The sequence below is a fragment of the Aedes albopictus genome, chromosome 3 (genome assembly GCF_035046485.1).
Source record: "Aedes albopictus strain Foshan chromosome 3, AalbF5, whole genome shotgun sequence".
NCBI classification, from domain to species: Eukaryota; Metazoa; Arthropoda; class Insecta; order Diptera; family Culicidae; genus Aedes; species Aedes albopictus.
In genome coordinates, this window is record NC_085138.1 from 129,895,531 (window position 1) to 129,917,316 (window position 21,786).

At 42.7% G+C, this 21,786-nt stretch overlaps 2 protein-coding genes across 4 annotated transcripts in view; one reads left to right on the forward strand and one right to left on the reverse strand.

Moving 5' to 3' along the window:
- Positions 1-21,786, forward strand: part of LOC109405983 (chitin synthase chs-2) — a 225,546-nt gene that overhangs the window by 115,055 nt on the left and 88,705 nt on the right. The window lies entirely within an intron of this gene.
- LOC134290355 (uncharacterized) lies at positions 5,866-12,171 on the reverse strand. The gene has a single exon (XM_062857476.1). The coding sequence runs from the start codon at positions 12,169-12,171 to the stop codon at positions 5,866-5,868; it is 6,306 nt and encodes a 2,101-aa protein (XP_062713460.1).

The window sequence follows — 21,786 nt, forward strand, 5'->3', positions numbered from 1 at the left end:
CCGTATCCTTCCAGCTTTGGCCACCTTCTGGATGCTGGGTTCGCCGTAAAGTGCAGCGAGCTCGTGGTTCATCCTTCTCCGCCACACACCGTTCTCCTGCACACCGCCGAAGATCGTTCTTAGCACGCGTCGCTCGAAAACTCCGAGTACTTACAGATCCTCCTCGAGCATGGTCCATGTCTCGTGCCCGTAGAGGATTACCGGTCTTATTAGCGTTTTGTACATGGTGCATTTGGTGCGTGGGTGAATCTTTTTCGACCGCAGTTTCTTTTGGAGCCCGTAGTAGGCCCGACTTCCAGTGATGATGCGCCTCCGAATTTCACGGCTCACGTTGTTGTCATCCGTCATTAAGGATTCGAGGTAGACGAATTCCTCCACCACCTCGAAAGTATCCCCGTCTATCGTAACATTACTACCCAGACGGATCCGGTCGTTTTCGGTTCCGCCTACCAGCATGTACTTTGTTTTTGAGGCATTCACCACCAGTCCGACCTTTGCTGCTTCGCGTTTCAGGCGGGTGTACAGCTCTGCCACCGTTCCAAATGTTCTGGCGATAATGTCCATGTCGTCCGCAAAGCACACAAATTGACCGGATTTTGTGGAAATCGTTCCCCGGCTGTTGAGCCCGGCTCGTCGCATCACACCTTCCAGAGCGATGTTGAAGAGTAGGCATGAGAGTCCATCACCTTGTCGCAGTCCCCGGCGAGATTGGAATGAACTAGATAGTTCACCCGAAACCCTTACGCAGTTTTGCACACCGTCCATCGTTGCTTTAATCAGTCTAGTCAGCTTCCCAGGAAAGTCGTTTTCGTCCATGATTCTCCATAGCTCTGCCCAGTCAACCAGTCATCGTATAAGCTGTTGTATAAGATGTTAAAGTGGAGGCGATATGCGTTCATTTTACATGCGCCTAAATGGAGGCATGTACGCATATGGCCTCCACTTTATCATCTTATACAACAGCTTATACGATGACTGGTTGTGTGGGTGCGCGGTCGATACTGTCGTATGCCGCTTTGAAGTCGATGAACAGGTGATGCGTTGGGACCTGGTATTCACGGCATTTCTGGAGGATTTGCCGTACGGTAAAGATCTGGTCCGTTGGCGACCGGCCGTCGATGAAGCCGGCTTGATAACTTCCCACGAACTCATTTGTTTTAGGTGACAGACGACGGAAGATGATCTGGGATAGCACTTTGTAGGCAGCATTCAAAATAGTGATCGCCCTGAAGTTCTCACATTCCAAATGGTCGCCTTTCTTGTGAATGGGGCAGATTACCCCTTCCTTCCACTCCTCCGGTAGCTGTTCGGTTTCCCAGATCCTATCAGCCGATGCAAACAGGTGGCCAACTTTTCTGGGCCCATCTTGATGAGTTCAGCTGCGATACTATCCTTACCAGCTGCTTTGTTGGTTTTGAGCACGTCCGTCCGTCAAGAGGCCTCCGTCTTTATCCCTGCATATTTCGGCTCGCGGCACGAAGCCGTTGTGGGATGCGTTGAGCTTCTGATAGAACTTCCGTGTTTCTTGGGAACGGCACAGCAGTTCCATTTCTTCACACTCCGCTTCTTCCAGGCGGCGCTTTTTCTCCCGAAAGAGGCGGGTCTGCTGTTTCCGCTTCTGTTTGTAACGTTCCACGTTCTGTCGAGTCCCTTGCTGCAGCATTACCGCCCTCGCTGCGTTCTTCTCCTCCAAAACCGTTCTGCACTCTTCGTCGAACCATTCGTTACGTCGATTCCGGTCCACGTACCCGATGGTGCTCTCGGCTGCGTCGTTGATGGCTGCTTTCACTGTACTCCAGCAGTCCTCTAGAGGGGCCTCATCGAGCTCGCCCTCGTCTGGCAACGCGGCTTCGAGATTCTGCGCGTATGCTGAGGCGACATCCGATTGCTTCAGTCGCTCTAGGTTGTACCGTGGCGGTCGCCGGTACCGTACATTGTTGATGACGGAGAGTTTTGGGCGCAGTTTGACCATCACCAGATAGTGGTCGGAGTCGATGTTGGCGCCACGATAGGTCCGTCGATAATGTCGGAGAAGTGCCGTCCGTCAATCAGAACGTGGTCGATTTGAGATTCCGTCTGCTGTGGTGATCTCCAGGTGTAACGATAAGGGAGGCTGTGTTGGAAAAAGGTGCTACTTATGGTCATATTTTTGGAGGCGGCGAAATCAATGAGTCGTAGGCCGTTTTCGTTCGTCTGCTGGTGGGCGCTGAACTTACCAATCGTCGGTCTGAGGACGGACATCTACTCCGCTATCAATGGCAACAGCTTACGCTGCAGCTAGGGGGATGGCCATCATCAAACATATCTGTAAGCATAGATGGATTCACCCAGCTAGACTTGCTACCAAATACACTAGTGGACGAGACACTTCTCGGATGTCACTGATGTTTGATTCATTAGAGGAACTCCGATCACTATCACTATCACTATCAATAAGATTCAAACACGACTGCATTTAAGAATTCAGCGATCGTTGCGTTTCAATATATCCAAAGCTTCTTTGCATATGCTGCAGATGAGTACCGTCAGAAGCATGTGAAGTGATACGTACTGCTCAGCGATGAGTGCCAGAAGATGACGGATGTTAAAAACGTTGCTTGAAACCAGTGCTGCCAGTGCAGTGTCTGATTTCCGACAGAATATAGAGCGGTACAATCAAGAAGCGACAGCAGCCGTGGTTATGTAGGATACACAGATTGTCATTCATTCTATTCTATTCTATTCTATTCTAGTGCTTGCACAGCCAGTGTTGAAAAGCATCCTGGAAATACCGGAATTTCTTCTGATATTTTCTTGTCATCATTAATATTTGTGGCATATCAGCGAGATGACACAAATATTAAAACGGCCAGGCCCACTGTGCAGACTAATGGGTTTGAAGACAATTCAAAAATTTACGGCAATCAGGTTACCCACTTATGAATAACATGATTGACGTATGTTTTTGAATTTGATAGTTGAAGAAACGGGGACAACCGTACCAACCGTTTCATTATTAGGGGAATGAGTTTTGTACATTGAATCGGTGGGAGTGGCGTGGCTAAGAAAGTTAAGGCACACTCCATATCAGCGCAATTTCCTGGGATGGGGCAGTGATATTTACATCGAATGCCCTGGCCCTAATGCCTAAGGCTTAAGCGCCTATACTCGCTCTCTGAAACGAAAAGAAAAGTACCCCTTACCCCCTTATTTAACAAGTTCAAATTTATAACGGATGGAAACATGCAGGATACATACAGGATTCACAATTTTTACAAAAATTACAAGCGCAATAATATAAACAGGAACGGACTCACCGTGAAAAATAGAAAATGCCTTCAGTGTTCCTTTTCATCATCTCCCGTTGTACGACGAAGTTTTAGAAGGTTTAGAAGGTTTAGACCGGAATTCCTCCATTATTTCTGCGAATCTGTTGGGAACTTCACAATTATCCCCTCAATCCAAACTGCTTCCACTGTTGACGAACGCGGCTTCATTTTAGACGGCGATGGAAGACCAACCAGTTCAACTGCTTCTGCGACTACGAGCACCGCAGCAGAACATCAACTCGAAAGCGGAAGTGTTTTTTTCCTCCAGACCGAACACCAGCGGGAAGGAGCATCGACGAACAGAACAATATGAAATCGGGACTAGCCGCGTCATTCCCCGACATCTCCACACAAAAAACGCACTGCAGTGGCACAACTTTTCCCCTTTCCACTCACACGCGAAATGATGGGCTATGTTACGAAAAATCTGCAGTTTCAGATAAACCCGCGAAACGTTCAATCCATGTGGCTTTTTTTTCTGTTAACTAATTTACTAAACACAAAACACCAAACTTCTCGTTTCTAGCCATACAAGTGTATTTTTATAAAATGAAGTTTTCACTTTTCGCGAAACAAATTGACGCGAACAAATTTTTTGCGTCCGTCGGCTTTCACAGCACACTACGATCCGATACACAGATTGTCATTCATTCTACCAAAAAATCGGATCTCTCGTGCGAGCCAGCCACATATTATACGAATGATAAAATGATAAATTTTGAAAGATTGCGATGTTTTGCGTCGCTCTTATCGGTAACTCGTTGGAATCGTAATGTACTTCTGTGAATTGTCACTCTTAAGAAAGGAATCATGGCTGACTCACTCGGTTTCGAGAAACGATTCTTAAAGTGGTACATACTTTTGAAGTGAATATCTTGAGAATTACATAATATCCCGAGAAACATTTTAAGATTTGTTCCGCTTTATAAGAGATTTTCATGACCAAAATAAAACTTGCAATAAAACTGATTCACACATCAAAACCTCTTGATAACCTCTTAAAGAGCATCTTCCGCCTAAGTGGACCACTCTCGGAGAGGTTTGGCAAAGCGTATCAAGAGTAGCAATTAAACTGTTTTAAAACCTAGTTGAAAAATTTTCTATACTCGAAAAGAGGCTAGGGGCCGTTCATATACCACGTGGACAACTTGGAGGACAGGGGAGGGGGTTCGTCGAGAAAAGTTCACGCTTGTCCACGAAAAGGGGGGATGGGGGTTCGTCAATTGGCCACGTGGTCAACATTGATATTTAATGATAATTAAGAAACAAGGTTTACAAACGAAACAAATTATTCGCATTATTGATGTGATTCTCTTCAATAATAGTTCATTTAATAATACATTTTATTTTATTATACATTGTCTTTTAGTTAGAAGTGACTTTTTCAAGGAAAAAAGTCGTGGTATTGATTTACCGACTAATTTGCTTTAAATTGTCAGAATTTCTAGTTATTTAGTTTTTTTTCATCAAGGAATATTCTGGAGATTGAAACTCAAGTGTGAACCATGCAAATATTCGTGTTTCAGTCAGGAAGCTTCGAAGTTTAAAAAAAAAATGTTGAGATTTTCAGGATTATCTCAAACACTTTTCTGTAGCTTCCTTTAAAACTTAAGATGTTTCTATAGGATATTGAAGTCTAAATCTCAGCAATATAATTAAGTTTCGACTATACTCTATGCATTTTCGAAAACTTGCTGTGATTCTTGTTGTTGGGAACTGCCAACAAGGGAAAATTTTCCAAAATAATAATCCCGGAATTAAACGACCGTTATTGGATTTACTGGTAGGTGGATTATTATTTTCCTGTAATAGGTATAATTCTTGTTTGTAACGATGCAGCAATATGTGTTGGTTGATTATCAAATAAAGAAAAAGGTTCGTTCTAACTTACGTTTAGTCCCGTCTTACATACGTCCAATTTGAGTCTAGTCTATGAACCAGTCTAATGTTGGTCAAGCTATGTCGCTATCTGTTTCTCCTGATTCGCGCCGAGCAATATGTTCAATCGTCACTCAAGTCGCACTACTAATCCGTACTGTAATTTTAAGTTAAACGTAAGTAATTGCATGTGTTTTAGTTGATAGTTTTTTTTTTTACCCCACTAGTTTATAATTCTTAATTTAGGTTAAGGGTATGATATGTAGTTGCTTTAAGATTCCTGTCAAACTACACAACACATTAGAAACATATATAATTTCGTAATTGCATGCCACTACCTTTAGATAGGAAACTATTTCACTTTGAATATTAGTATAACTTCACTTAATGACTATTTGAAAGCAATTCAAGATCTTTAGTTTTAATATTGAATCTTGCATGCCAGCAACATAACATGATCTGCAATTTTTCAGTTGTCACATCTATTGTGTCTCTTATGAACGATACAGACTCACCAGTATAACTGTGTAGGGAACTGTCGTCCCGTGTCATTTCACTTTCTCCGCTATTATCGGCGAGGGGTAATCAATCAGGTCGCCTAGAGACACCGACACCATAGAGGCGCGGCGTATTCGCCAACAGTCCCCCCAGGTACGGTGGCCACCTGGCCAGCTTACTTCTAAACGCGCCGTACATCTAGCACGGCTAGCTTAGCTACCGGGCGCTCGTAGATACCGTTTGCAGTCCTCACCGTTGCCGATCGTGGTTGGCCGTCACGTCCGGGGAGGGTATTAATTATCCGACCCCTTGGCCAGCAGTTCCTTGGAGATTTTGGGTCGACAATCACTACAACGTCGTTGATCTCGATCGGTTTAGTATCCGTAAACCATTTTGTGCGACGGGTTATCTCTGGAAGATAATCGGTGACCCATCGTTTCCAGAACCGGTCGGCTTGGACCTGGGATAGCCGCCAGCCTTGACGAAGCGCAACGCCGTTATCGTTGGCATTGCTCAAAGGTTTTGAGCCATTTGATGATCCAAGCAGGAAATGGTTTGGGGTTAAAGCGGGGGCTGAATCATCGTCGACCGGTACATGCGTCAGTGGTCTCGAGTTGATAGTGCTTTCAACCTCGGTTAGTAGGTTCCGCAAGACTTCGTCCGTAAGCTTCTTAGTTGGTAGGATTGCCATAAGATTTTTCTTAACGCTCCCGATTAGGCGTTCCCAGCTTCCACCCATGTGCGGTGAAGCTGGAGGCAGAAACGTCCAGCTAGTGTCGGTATCTACGAATTCCTTCATCAGCTGTTCCTGATTGATTGTACTTTCCGTTTCTTTGAGTGCTCGGTTGGCACCGATGAAGTTGGTCCCGCGATCACTGAAGAAGGTTCGAGGTTTCCCTCTTCTTGCAATGAAATTACGTAAGGCCATGATGCACGAGTCTGTGCTGAGGGAGTGTACAACCTCGACGTGGATAGCACGGATTGTCAGGCAAGTGACAAGCATACCCCAGCGCTTCTCTACTCGACGGCCGATGACTACTTCGTACGGCCCAAACAGGTCGACACCAGCATGCGTGAATGGGCGGGAGAATGCGTCTAAGCGTGCTGCAGGTAGGTCCGCCATGATTGGAACTTGGGGAGCTGCACGGTCATTCTTGCACCGCTGACAGCTATTTCTTACTTTGGCATACGTCGAGCGAAGTTGTGGGATGCTGAATTTCTGACGAACTTCGTTAATAACGGTCTCGTGGTTTTGATGATGAAACCTTTGGTGGAAGTGTGCAATGATTAACTTAGTGGTGGGGTGGTCACGGGGCAGGATAACTGGATGTTTAGCATCTTCGGTTGCATAGTCGCAATTGGCGATGCGTCCTCGCATACGCATAACTCTATTCTGGTCTAACCACGGTGATTTTTGGTGCAGCGAACTTGCTTTCGGCAACGGTGTTCTAGTTAGCTTCTGATCGTGTCGTGATCGTTGAAGAAGAGCAACTTCGTCAGGGTAGGACTCCAGCTGTGCTTGACGAAGTAGGTACGCTTCAGCCAATGTTATTTCCTGACTAGTGATTGGACCGCTCATAGTAGGTTTCTTCAGGTGCTTCTGCTTGCAGTTGTTGGAGAATCGGTGAACCAGTGCGACGACTCGAGCTAATCTTCTCCAACTGGAGAAATCGTTGACGTTTACTAAGGGATTAGGTGCGACGAAGTGTGTCATTGCACTCGGACGGAGCTCAAGTTCGGTGCTTGTTGATCCTCTTGACGTGCGTGGCCACTCTTCTTCTGGGAGATGTAGAAATTGTGGGCCGCTAAACCACCTCGCTCGAGGTTTAAGATCTGGTAGTCCTTTCCATTTCGTTCCATCGTCAGCAACGTTTTGATCGGTGGGAACGTACCTCCACTCAATTATCTCCGTCAATTCGAGGATCTCGCTAATCCGGAATGCTACGAATGGTGAGTAACGGCGGTGATCGGATTTGATCCAGCACAGGACATCTTGGGAATCAGACCAGAAAATTCTACGGGTGATCTGGATTGTGAGAGCTTCCGAAACTGTACGAGCCAGACGGGCGCCAAGTAAAGCCGCTTGAAGCTCCATTCGGGGAATAGACAGAAACTTCAACGGCGCGACCCTAGTTTTTGCGGCGACTATACAGCATTCCACTATATCCTCGTAAGTGAAACGTAGGTAACAGGCGGCTGCCATACCGTTTTCACTGGCATCCACAAACGTGTGAAGCTGCGCGTATCCATTGTTTGATCTTTGTGCGCCGAAGTAGCACCGAGGAATCCTGATATGTTCGATTTGCGGGAGTACTTGGAGCCAGGTTTGCCAACGTTCAAAAATGTTATCGTCGACTTGATCATCCCAGCCGATGCCGGAGCGCCAGACGTCCTGGAGCAAGATTTTTAGGTATATTAAAAACTGGGCAATTAGTCCAAGCGGGTCAAACACGGACATCAGCACGCGAAGCATCTCGCGTTTCGTTGGACGCTGCTGTCCTTGCAGCAGAGCTCGGCCGTAGCGATCCCATCCAACTTTGAATGTAAAGGTATCCAGGTCGGTACTCCACCACATGCCAAGCACCTTCTCCGTGGCTAGTTCTGGCGAAAGGTCGAGGTTCTTTTCTTCAGCGGGGTCCTCATCTAAGGTGTCTGCTACACGCCTGGAGTTGCTGATCCAATTACGAATTTCGAAGCCACCTTCTGCGTGTACCTTCTTCACCTGTTGCGCGAGTGTAATAGCTTCATCTTCTGTTGATACACTTACCAGCATGTCATCAACGTAGTGACGCTTCTGAATTACTTCAACTGCCGCTGGATAGTCCCCTTTGAAACGCTGGGCATTCAGGTTTTTCACAAACTGAGCACTACTAGGAGAGCAGCACGCCCCAAATGTCATCACCTGCAAAACGTAGACTGAGAGTGCCCCATTTCCTTCATACCAGAGGAATCGCTGACATTGCTGGTCATCGGGTCGCATGCGCACTTGCAGGAACATTTCACGCACGTCTCCCGTTAAAGCAATCCTGCCTTCACGGAATTGAACCAATATGGTGAAAAGTTCGCAGAGTTGGTCCGGTCCCTTGAGCAGAACAGAGTTTAGAGATACTCCGTGGGCGACCGCGGCAGCATCCCACACCATTCGAATTTTTCCCGGCTTGTTGGGGTTCGTTACTGGAAATATCGGCAGATACCACGTACGTGCGAAACTTTCAGAAAGTTCGTCATCGGTGAGCTTTCTGGCATAGTTTTTTTCGACGAGATCGATGATCTTTTGGTTGAGGGCATCCGCTAGCTGGGGGTCTTTATCCATCCTTTTTCTGAGGCACTGCAGCCGTCGAAGAGCCATCGGAAAACTGTCGGGCAGTCGAACATCATCGTAACGCCATAATAATCCTGTTTCATAGCAGTTTTCCTTCAACACTGTTCGAGTCTTTAGCAGCGTTTGCGCTCGTTCTTCGTCTGCCGAAAGTAGAGGTTGTTTTGACTGAAAAATTCCTAAACTGTCTACTGCGAAGTATTCCTTCATCATTTTATGAAGGTTTTCATCCGAAGCTGATTCACAGGTGCAGATATGAAACACCGAGTGTACCAAATTGGCGGCATTTTCGAGGGTTCCTCCTCCACAAACCGTCCATCCTAGCCGAGTTTTAACGGCGATTGGCTCATGTAGCGCTCCCTCGCGGTTCTTCTGGACAAGGCTGAGGTGTTGATCTTTCATCCCGATAAGAATTCTTGGCCGGACATCTTGATATGAGATAATCGGGAGGCCCTTGAGATGCTGGTACCGCTCAGACAACTCTTCGAAGTTGAGTGTTTGCGATGGAAGAAGTAGTTCAGAAACCGTGCGTACTCCATGCATAGTGTACTTCTTGGAATCGTTGTGTTTTGCGGCTACCTCTAGCTGAACGATTTTTGAGCAATCCTCTCGACGTTTTGCTCCTCCAGTCCAAAGCAGGCATAGCGATGATTCTTCTCCCTCTAGCTGTAGTTCATCCGCAAGCTCCTCGTCAAGTAAGGTGAGCTCGGATCCGTCGTCCAAAAAGGCAAATGTCTCGATAGATCGGTGTTTTCCATGTAGCACTACGGGTAGGTAGCGAAACAACACCTGACTAGAGGTGACTTGGTGAGTATGGCACCCGTGATCGGTGGAATCTTGCATTGGGAGTGAAGTGGATTCCTCACGTTGATTCGGTGATGATCTGCTAGTATCACTTGAAGAAGTGTTTGCTCTCCACGGCGCGCTCTTCTGCTCGTTGTGCAGCAGCTCATGGTGCTTCAGCTCACACCCATTCCTGCCACACAGTTTGGCTTGACATCCACCCTTATGTTGGCGTAGACATCGGCGGCAAAGGCCTAGATCTCGAACAGTGGCCCAACGAGAATCGCGTGAGAATTCCAGAAAACGTGCGCATTTCGTGATCGACTTGCAGCTTCCCTTGCATACTGGGCAGCTATTGGCTGCACCATTCGCGTTTAATGACGCTGTAGAGCTATGATCTGGTGATGTTTCCTCAGAATGAGCGTTGACGAATGAGTTGCCCTTGTTCGTCGCTCGGGAGTCACTACGTGCAGATTTGGATTCGAAGGTATTGTATGGGATGGTAACGGCGCTAGCAGCTTCTGCTAGAGAATAAAGCCAACTGCTGAAAGATGACAAATTCACTGTCGGTAGTGATAAACGGTACTGTGCCCAACTCAACTTGATCGAAGGGGGCAGTTTGTTCACGAGTTGGTGGAGGAAGGTCATATTATAGAAGTATTCATCCAATCCACACGCGTCCACGGTTGCACAGAAATTTTGAACGCTGACGGCAAAATCTACGATGCTTTCTAATTTATCCTCTCTCAGTGCCGGGACAGAGTTTATCTTCGCCATCATCGAGTGAACGATAACTTCTGGTTGCCCGAACAACATTTTGAGCGTCGACATGACACCGCTGACGTTCGTTGGGTGGAGCAGTCGGCTTTTGACCGCTTCATACGCTCGACCCTTTAAGCTTCGCTGCAGGCGGACGATATTCTCATCATTGGTGAACCCACACAGAGCGGTAGTGCTGTTGAAGGTGGATAAAAACAAAGGCCACTCTTCCGGATCTCCTGAAAACGTTGGAAGATCTTTTGAAAAGGCTTGTCGGGCAGCCAACTGCTTCCGAGTGATCGGGTATTGATCACTTTCTACTTCTCCATCTTGGTCGTAGAATCGATGGTCTTGCATGGTAGATGAATGGAGATGGTTCTGCTGATGAATCGGTGGTTGGTTCGAGTGTGGGCCGAATCGTTGGTACTCCGGAACTGACACGTTATGTGGAAATTGACGCAATGGGTTTCCTTCCATGTGTTGAGTCGGTGCAGCTACTCCGTGTCCGTTAGAGTGGGATACCTCTGCCATCGACACTCGACGTGAAGGCTCGACATTTGGAATCGGTTGAGGCTGTGTCGGCCGCGGAGCTCGATCCGTTGACCCGAGAGCTAACCGCCGCATTCCGGAGTTCAATGCCGGTTGATCTGCTGGGAAGTTTAGCATAGACTCCGGTACTGGAAATGGATCTGGAGGGGTTGGTTCTACTAGCGACGAGCGAGTACTACCAGCTCGCACAACTGCTGGGTTCCAAACCTGCATCTGGCCCGCCGGAATGTTCGCGTTGACTAGACCTTTGCCTTGATCGGCTGTTGGCTCACTGTGGAAAGCATTTGTGGCTGTGATCCAGTTTCGCGTTCGGGTGATCGAACCGCTTTTAGATGAACCGTTATCGCTCAAGGCTCGCTCCAGTAGCTGGTACTTTTGCTCCACGAAGGCTTTCTCCTTTTCTGCTTCCTCTGCAGCTATAATTCTTTGCCGCTCTGCTTCACGACGCTCGATGTTCCTCACCTCCTCCAGCATTTGGAGTTTCAGCTTAGCAAGAGTTTGTGAAGATCGACTTGAAGATTCCGATGAAGTTTTGGATTCGTTTCGAGAAGGAGATACGACCCACTGTAGAGAAGTAACGAACGGTGCTTGATCGGCTTCTTTAGTTTGGTTCGCCTTATCACGTGCAAACGAGATGGCTTGTTGGCTAGCCGTTACATCAGGTCGCTGCTGCCGCTGTTGCTGTGACTGCTGCTGGTGTTGATGTTGAAGTTGATGCTGTGGTGGTACTGCGAGTCTATTCGTGTACGAATCGAACGACTGCCCTGAAGGACCTTCACCACCTTGAAGAAGAGCTGCAGTAGAACTAGTTTCCTGAACACCTTTCGCTGATTCGCATTTGGCACAACTCCAGGGAAAATTCTCTATTTGCTGCGTGACTCCTACACACCGGAAGTGATGCCACTTGGAACACACGTCGCATCGCACCATCTCGTCAGAATCCAATCCTCGGCACACCTGGCATGTCCGCCCGGGAAACGACTCCTCTGGATCTGCCGTGACCACCACTTGCACACCACTATTTGCACTACCGTTCTCACCAACCACTTTGCCCGACCGAAGGGTTCGACTTGACATGACCGACTGTTTCGTTTTTCGTATATAAACGAAAATAATAATTTGTTGGGAACTGCCAACAAGGGAAAATTTTCCAAAATAATAATCCCGGAATTAAACGACCGTTATTGGATTTACTGGTAGGTGGATTATTATTTTCCTGTAATAGGTATAATTCTTGTTTGTAACGATGCAGCAATATGTGTTGGTTGATTATCAAATAAAGAAAAAGGTTCGTTCTAACTTACGTTTAGTCCCGTCTTACATACGTCCAATTTGAGTCTAGTCTATGAACCAGTCTAATGTTGGTCAAGCTATGTCGCTATCTGTTTCTCCTGATTCGCGCCGAGCAATATGTTCAATCGTCACTCAAGTCGCACTACTAATCCGTACTGTAATTTTAAGTTAAACGTAAGTAATTGCATGTGTTTTAGTTGATAGTTTTTTTTTTACCCCACTAGTTTATAATTCTTAATTTAGGTTAAGGGTATGATATGTAGTTGCTTTAAGATTCCTGTCAAACTACACAACACATTAGAAACATATATAATTTCGTAATTGCATGCCACTACCTTTAGATAGGAAACTATTTCACTTTGAATATTAGTATAACTTCACTTAATGACTATTTGAAAGCAATTCAAGATCTTTAGTTTTAATATTGAATCTTGCATGCCAGCAACACAACATGATCTGCAATTTTTCAGTTGTCACATCTATTGTGTCTCTTATGAACGATACAGACTCACCAGTATAACTGTGTAGGGAACTGTCGTCCCGTGTCATTTCACTTTCTCCGCTATTATCGGCGAGGGGTAATCAATCAGGTCGCCTAGAGACACCGACACCATAGAGGCGCGGCGTATTCGCCAACACTTGTAATTTTTTTAAGATGCCCATGTGAACATTTGGGGAGTGGGTAGGGTCAATGAAAAGTCCCCGCTTGTCCACGGGGAGGAGGGAGTGGGTAATAAACCATGAATGTTCAGTCCACGCGAACGAATCCCTGGAACAAAAACCAGATTATTCCACCTAGTGGTGGTACAGTGTCGTTTCGGTTTTATCACTAGTCATTTTAATCACTGTTCGCCCAAATTCACGGTTTTCTGTTCGATTATATCACGATTTTCATTTCGTTTTTATCACTCTTGTTTTAAAACATTCCGAAATCAATATATAATCAATACAGTATTGTCCAGTCCACCAAAACAGTTAAAAAATATAAGCTACGACTTATATATTTTTCAGCTGAACGATTTTGGATAAAAAAAATTACTTTTATTTCTCGTTTCGCTAAATTCACGGTTTCGTTTATATCACGGTAAAATTTTATTTGACCGCTATAAAACCGATCAACCACTGTAGAGTCTTTCTCGACGAATATGTACTCATGATCTTTTCATCGGCTGATGTCAAAGTGTTCCAGCAAGATTTGTTTTCTCAAAACCATCATGGATTTGGTAAACTTATAGAAAGCACATATTCTTGATAAATTTCGAGCTCAACGCATAGGCAAAGCTGAAAAATATCAGACCTCTTAGTTGACTGCATGATCAGCTTCACTGTCACTGGAGGCAGATCACTTTGCGGTCGTGGACAAAGTTTTTTATGCACGGCAAGTGAAATTCCCCATCAGGTATCAGAAGGCCGGCTCCAGAGGCACGTTATCCTCCATTTGGGACATTTGTGCCATCGCCATACATATAAGCCTATTTCATCATTTATCTGAGGGAGAATGGGACAAGGGATGGAATGGGATTAGGAAAGGAAAGGTAATGAAATAGGAAGGGGTGCCCTAGAAGAGGGAATGAACGCATAAGCGCAACGAGAGCTCATAGCCCATACCCATGCGAAGGAACACTCAAAAGTGCAAAGAAGGTCAAATGGAGACGCCTCATCTGACACATGCCAAGCAGTCAACTCATGACAAATTCTGCTCATGCCGGGTTGGATTAGGTGCAATTCTATGTTAAGTTACCCATGAACCTAAGTAATCCATCAAACTGAAGCATCTCAAATTAATGTTTAAGCTACTTCAGATGATGTAATCGTAGCAATGCTGCCAAATATCAGCGAAAAGATGCGGAATACAGAGCTTGGTTTAAGGTATCCATAAGGAACGGTTGAAACATAATGTTAACGTTATTCTAAGATATAGCATGCTCGAGGCACGACACTTCATTTATAATGAAAGAAGCAAAACTGGGTTCACAGGGTAACCTATACAGAAGTTACCCTACGAAACTTAACTTTTTGAAGTAGAGCCACTTGGGCTACGCCCGCTTGTTACGCTGAAAACTGATTTGAGGTTCTCTAGCTGTAGCCACTACCCAAACTAGACAGGATTACACTCTTCACAATCACAGCACAAAAAGGAAACATCAACGACAAACCAAATCGGCGTCAATTGAAAAACGCCAATGGCGAAAACGCATTAAGCGAACCCATATAGGTAGTAATATTAGCTAATTTACAACATTTGAATAATCCCGCCCTTATTTAGCCTCAAATTTGAGACTTAAGAAGGACAACTGATTATCTCGGAGAAACGCAAGGCCCACTGCACTATTGCTCCGGTTAGTGCAGTAAGGGCGTAAAACTGTGGAGGACACCCTAATTCTCAACAGGTTCCGTTTGTGGTTAGGGTTTTATTAGACCCCCCTAACCATTCATTTCTTGGCACGATAAGCATAAAGCCGCATAACACCATGAATTAGGCGTCACCTGTTTAGTGGACTCTTTCCACTGGATCAGGCGGTCCGTAGTGTTATTCTTCGCCAATTGAGACAACCGCTACCGATACTACACAGCTATCTAGGCTGATCGGGAAAAGAATTTAACATTGATGATTAACTTCCAAACGAGCCCGAACAGCTGCATCGTCGATGTCATCGAAAGCCGATAGCGTCCATAAATCACGTAGCATGGGGAGGAGCATGGGGAGTAAAAAATCGGCCCAAAATAATACGTCATTTATGGACGCTCCCTTATCCCTTTCGTGACGAACCAGCACAATTGTGCTGTTGAACGGTAACAAGTTTGCATATCTTTTTCATCTGTTTAGACTTTGTTTTGAGTAATGTAAACTGTTTCCATAATTCAGCCATTACTTATACTTGTATGTGTGTAAACAAAGTTTTGTTTACGTTGCCTGTGGGATTTACCACAACAAGGTAAACAAAAAGTGGACAAAAACCGTAAAACATGAAGGAGTTTTATCTGCCGCATATTTTTTATTTCCGATTTATCTAGGTAGTCAAAGCTAGAAATCGAAAGATAAAGAGTAGTGCTTCCAAATGAGGGAAAATAATTGTTGTTTTGTTGGGAAATCTAATAGTTCTGGAGAGCCAAAGTTGAGCCATTTGTATGGAAATTTCACATTTTTGTGCTTCGTCCCGAAAGGGTTATGGTGTTTTTTTATTTTATTTATTTTTTTTATTTAATTTCGTGTATTCCACAAAGTTGTTCCTGGTGATAAATTACAGCTACTGCGTTTTTTCTTCTTGGCGTAACGCCTTAACTAGAGCAGAATCTGTTTCGCAACTTTCATCCAGAAAATCACCCAAAGAACTACAGGAGGAGTTTCTGGAGGAAACCTTGGATTGCTGTATATGTTCTTTTCAACTGTGATTCTTCTTAAGATTACTTCAACGTTTCCTGCTGTGGATGTTCTACAAAGATTCCTCCAGAAGTTCCTGAATGAATGCCGTTTTTTTATTTCTCCAGAAACTTTTTCTAGGATTGTTCCTTTCGAAAGTAATTTATCCATAAATTTCTTATGTGGGGTTTCCAACGTTTTTTCTTCTACTATTCCTCTAGGAATTCCTCTTGCGATTCCTTCAGAAATGCTTCCAAATCTGTTTTCTCCATTGATACCTCCGAAAATACTCGTTGTAGTTCCTCTAGGGATTTCTTCAATTACTCATACAGAAATTTCTCTTAGAATACTTTTCAAAATTCCTTTAAAAAATCTTCGTGTAACTCCTCAAGAGGTTCATGCATATCTTAAGACGTTTCTTCTGTTATTCCTTCAGAAATTTCTCCTAGGAAATTTTCCCGGAATGCTGCTGAGATGCCTTCACAAATTTCGGGCGAAAACCCACCAGGAATGTTCACTATGAATCCTAAAGCAGTTCCTGATTGAATCCTTCAACCACTCCTGGAGGACGCTCAATAGCAAACACTGGATACATCTCAGCTATAAATGCTTGAAAATCTTAACAAAATGTCATGGAAAATCTTAGAAAGAATAGTTGAAGAAATCCAAGAAAGAATTTGTGGAAGCATGTAGGGAAATCCTTGGAGATATTCATGAAGCAATCGTAGCAAAATTTCTAGAGAAATCCCAGGGGGAATTTCTGGAGAAGTCCCAGCAGGAATTCCTGGAGAAATTCCAAATGGATTTCTCCCCATTATTTCTCTTGGTATTGCTCCAGGAATGTTTGCCACGATTGAATACTTCAGATATGTCTCCATGAATCTCTCCGGGATTCCGTCCTGGGACTCCTCCAGGATATCATTTAAAGGGCTGTTGGAATCCTGGAGAAAATTCCTATAAGAATTTTCCAGAGATTTATCCTCGGATATATTCATGAATGCAAAAGCTTTTCCAGATATTTTTCTTTCAAAAATTTCCAGACGGAAAACAGAATGCAGAAAAAAAATCCTGCATGTCTACTCCTCCATGCATTTCATCAAGGATTCCTCTAGATATATATTTTCACGAATTCCAGTTGGGATTTCTTCAGGAAAGATTGCAGTTTGGAATTAGCTCTCAGGAGTCATTGGAAGATTTTCAGCAAATATTGTCTGCAATCACCCTCCGTCCATTACTGACCCTTCTTGGCGTGCTAGCCAGGATTATAGTGGAATTCTCCACTCTTACGCGTACTGCTCTGCTACAGCTTCAAGTATTCACCCTCCGCAGGAGAGACATAGCCAGCCCACTCATTATCCTCCTTTTGCAATAGGGTAATTGACCCAGATCGAGCACTACATCAGCGAGTTGTTCCCAACGTACATGTACTAGGCAGGTTAAGAAGGGGTTTTCCTTACTACTACGTACGCTACTATTCGAATTTGAGTTCAAGTCTATTTTTTAATTTTACGACTAGCAAAGTCAAGAAGTTTGCGCACACCAGAGTCCTACGACAAGAAAAAAAAATAATTGTAAGGGGTGCCCAGCTATCTCACACGCTCTGTTAACAATAGAATATGTTTTGAACCCCTTGCACACTGGGCCACGAGCGGGATCTAGCAAGTAAAAACCTCTAGCGTTTTGGGAGTACATTTTTTTGAGTTGGTGTCTTCTGAGACTTGTATTTATTTTACCTGTACTTTTATGTGGTGAAGAAAATTAGTTGGTAATTTTGCCGTATAGGTGGCGCTAACTTTTTTGTCTTACGTCCTAGAGGTTTCCCGTCTTCTGCAAAGTTGTAGAGCGTGCAAAAATAAGTAAAGTCGTCCAAGACACCAAAGTTGTGTGACTTCAAATAACAAAGTTATGTGAAAAAAAAATAAAATTTACGTGAAAATCACGTTTTCATGACTATTTTGAATGTTCATCGCAAATTTATCAATTTTAACACTTCACACGTGTTAATCAAAGTAGTCTGTGTCTGATGATACCAACTTTACCATTTTTTGGACCTTTGAAATGGTTTTTTGGCCATTCTAGTAAAAATTACTATGATTTTTACTAACATTTTTTTTTTCAAAAAGCTGCAAATTTCAGCTAAATTTGATGCTTGCTTCAAAATATACCACTCAAGATCTATTTAATCTGAAAGCTTACCGGAGGTATAATTTGGTGTTTTTGAGATATCTTGTTTTTTTAATAATGATGTTTTCAAATCTAAATTATTTTGAAAGAGAGTTTTGTTTTATTCCAGAGTTTTGTCTGTATTAACGAGATTTTTAATCCTAGGCTAGTTCATCTCGGGATATTCCGGAGTTGTCCTGCCAGTAGATACTCACGGATCACTTTTCAATTAAGAGTTTTATGTTTACCCAACGCAAAAATTGACGTTTTATGTTCAATTGTTTTGTGTATCAATTTGTTGAATCAACAGTGCTCATATATTTACTGGTCTATTGAAAGAAAGAAATTATGATGGTTTTTGGCCCTGTGTGAGCGACTCACGCAAGTGCGAAGTTTCGTAATACCAATCCGTGTGGTCAATAATGATTTTCAATTAACTCAACGTACATATGTACAAATGAATAAATTATTGGTTATATTATAAAACAATCTTCAGCTCAAGATGAGATTTGAATTCACGACTCTTATACAAGTGCTTTACTCACTAAGTCACAGTGCCAATTAATGACACGGCATTGGTGAGCTAAGTTTTTTTTTCATAATTTCATCAATATCCATGTAAACATATGTACGTTGAGTTAACTGAAAATCATTATTGATTCCACGGATTGGTATACCGGAACTTTGCACTAACGTTAGTCACTCACACAGGATCAAACAGCATTATATTTTATTTTCTTTCAATAGACCAATACATATATGTGCATTGTCGATTACATACATTGATGCGCAAGACAATTGAACACAAAACGTCAATTTCAAGTAATTAAGACGATGGGTAAACATAAAACTTTTTATTTAAAAGTGATCCGTGAGGATCTAATGGCAGGACAACTCCGGAATAAAGAATTGCAACTCTTTCAAAATAATTTAGGTATAAAAACATCAATATTTTAAAACAAGATATCTCAAAAGTACCAAATTATACCTCCGGCAAACTTTCAGATTTAATAGATCTTGAGTGGTATATTTTGAAGCAAGCATCAATTTAAGTCGAAATTTGCAGCTTTTTGAAAAAACTGCTACTAAAATCATAGTAATTTTTACTATTTTGCCATAAAAAACCATTTTGAACGTCCCGAAAAATTGTAAAGTTGGTATCATCAGACACAGGCTACTTTGATTCACACGTGTGAAGTGTTAAAATTGATAAATTTGCGATGAACATTCAAAATAATCATGAAAACGTGATTTTCACATAAATTTTACTATTTTTAATCTAACTTTGTTATTTGAAGTTACACAACTTTGGTGTCTTCGACGACTTTACTTATTTTTGCACGCTCTACAACTTTGCAGCAGACGGGAAACCTCTAGGACGTAAGACAAAAAAGTTAGTATCGAGGCGCCATCTATGCGGCAAAATTACCAACTAATTTTCTTCACCACATAAAAGTACAGGTAAAATAAATACAAGTCTCCGAAGACACCAACTCAAAAAAATGTACTCCCAAAACGCTAGAGGTTTTTACTTGCTAGATCCCGCTCGTGGCCCAGTGTGCCTTGGCCATTCATCCCTCGGCACGAGTCGCATGACACCTTGAATTAAGGTTACCTGTTTCGTGGACTTTAATACCCAGAACAGGTAGTCCTTAATGCTATTCTAAGCCGACGACTTGTAGGCATAAGGCAAGAACTATGAACACCAGAACGATAATTTCAACATAATGGCTAGTTTCCACCTGGTAAGTACTGTGTAAAAAGATAGGACAAGTAATGGTCACGTAAAACTTTTGCAATCAAAATTACTTAAGCGTTCGCAGTTGATAAGTAATTTGCAGCCAGAAAGATTTGCCAACAGATGGCACTGTCATGCGATGCTGTCAGTCATGTTGTTGATCTTCCGTACGGAATAATATGTCGATGTATTATTCTGTGAGTAAAAGGGACATTTCTCTTTCTTTGTGTTTCTTCTTTCGCGCTTGCGCGTTCACAGTGTGCATTAGTATTTAGCCGTGTCGCTCTATAATGTATGCTCCGTCGTCCCTCAGCATGGCTGCATCTGAACACGAGATTGAATTTCTTGAGGTTGAATAATTTGCCGTTACGAAGTTTAAAAATTTATAAAGACACTCCAAAACTGAATTGTTTATAAATAGTTCGACTATTGAAAAAAGTAAATAGCATTTGAGTTAAGCTGATGAGGAGACAATGATTCTAAAAACTGTTGCATCATAATCATTTCATTTCGTTTGTTGAATAAAATGTTCTATGGTGCACTAGAACCATGAGAAGTAAAGACTGTATTCGATGAAATTTGGACACAGAAAATAATGTATAGCTTTTGATTGCGTTCACAAAATCAAATATTTTTTTAATCAGGAATAATATATAACGTGTAGCTAATACCATAACAATGACAACAAATTCAGTTTGGTGTTGGCGCAGATATTGGTAATATCGTAAAATAAGATTTTAGCAAATTTTTTCATCCGTTTTAAAAATTGTAAAGGCTATAATTTTGATGTAACTCGTCAAGACGTCTGAAAATTTGACTCGAAGTTCTTAACAGAGTATCAATAAACTGGCAATAAAATTTTAAAATCGGTTCAATACGTTTTTCTAGTATTCAAAACTCAAATCGCTTCAAGGCATATTTTAGGTACATTTTAACCATTTTATTCCGTGTGTACTATTTTGTTTGTACAACTGTCATGACTGTTCCGATTTTTATTAGCATATGAAACTGTAAAACCATTATAAAAACTGTTCTTAGCCAAATTGCTTGAAAACTTTTTAAGTTATAACTGTGTGAATGTCACGATACAAAAAAAAACATTGTTGCTTATTGTGACTTTGTGCCACATACGGCTATAACTTTATTACGGCTAGATACGAATTGAATGAAATTTCTACACAATATTTCTACATGTATGCTTTACATACAGAACAGTTTTGATTGAAATCGGTTCAGTATTTTTGAATCTAGAGCTATAACGGTGAAGAAGTGATATTTTTTAAAACGTTCGTTTGCTCAAACTTCTCAAATGGCAAAATTCTTGTTTCAACGATATCTCCACCAATTTTCAACCGATTTTGATGAAATTTGTATAGTATTAGCTTTACGTAATACACTATTCCTGGTAAAAAAAATAGTCATTTACCATTTTATTATGAAATCTTTCTGAATTCCAGGAATTCGTTCCGAGATCCCTACGAGAATTGCTCTGGGATTCCCTCAGAATTTCTGCTTGGGATTTCTGCAGAAATTCCATCCTAGATCTCTCTCGAAATTAGTTCAGGATTGCTCCAGGAGCTCTTTCTGGGATACCTAAGGGAGTTCCCTCAGATATTATTCCAGCAATTTGTTTAGGATTTGTTCAGAACTTCCAGGAGTTCTCTCCAGGATTACTCCTGTAACTCCATACGGGATTCCTTCAGAGATTCTTTCATGGAATTCTCTAGAAATTCCTTCCGAGATTCCTCCAGAAGATTCCTATGAAATTATTCTAGAAGTTCTTTCAGGGATTCTTTTACGAGTTTTTTTTTATGATTTCTCCAGAACCTTTTGGAATGTCTTCAGATTTTTATCTGGGAAGAAACTATTGAAAGAATCTCTGAAATCGCTCGTGTTGATATTCCCTGCAAAACTGTTGGAGATATTCCTTAAGAAGCTGTTGGAGGAATTTTATATGGAACTCAAGAGCAAGTCTTGGAGTACTTCCATAAAGAATAAAAAAAAACTTCTGGAGTATTTCCATGAGCAAAATTTAAGAAACTTCCAGAATGAATTCCAGAATATGTAATCTGCAAGGAATCCCAGTAGAAGTTCTTGGAGGAATCCCGGAAGGATATCCTGGATAAATCATTGGACC

What these genes read in the sequence shown, in the direction of transcription:
- LOC134290355 (XM_062857476.1), bottom strand. Translation starts at nt 12,171, where the DNA reads ATGTCAAGTCGAACCCTTCGGTCGGGCAAAGTGGTTGGTGAGAACGGT.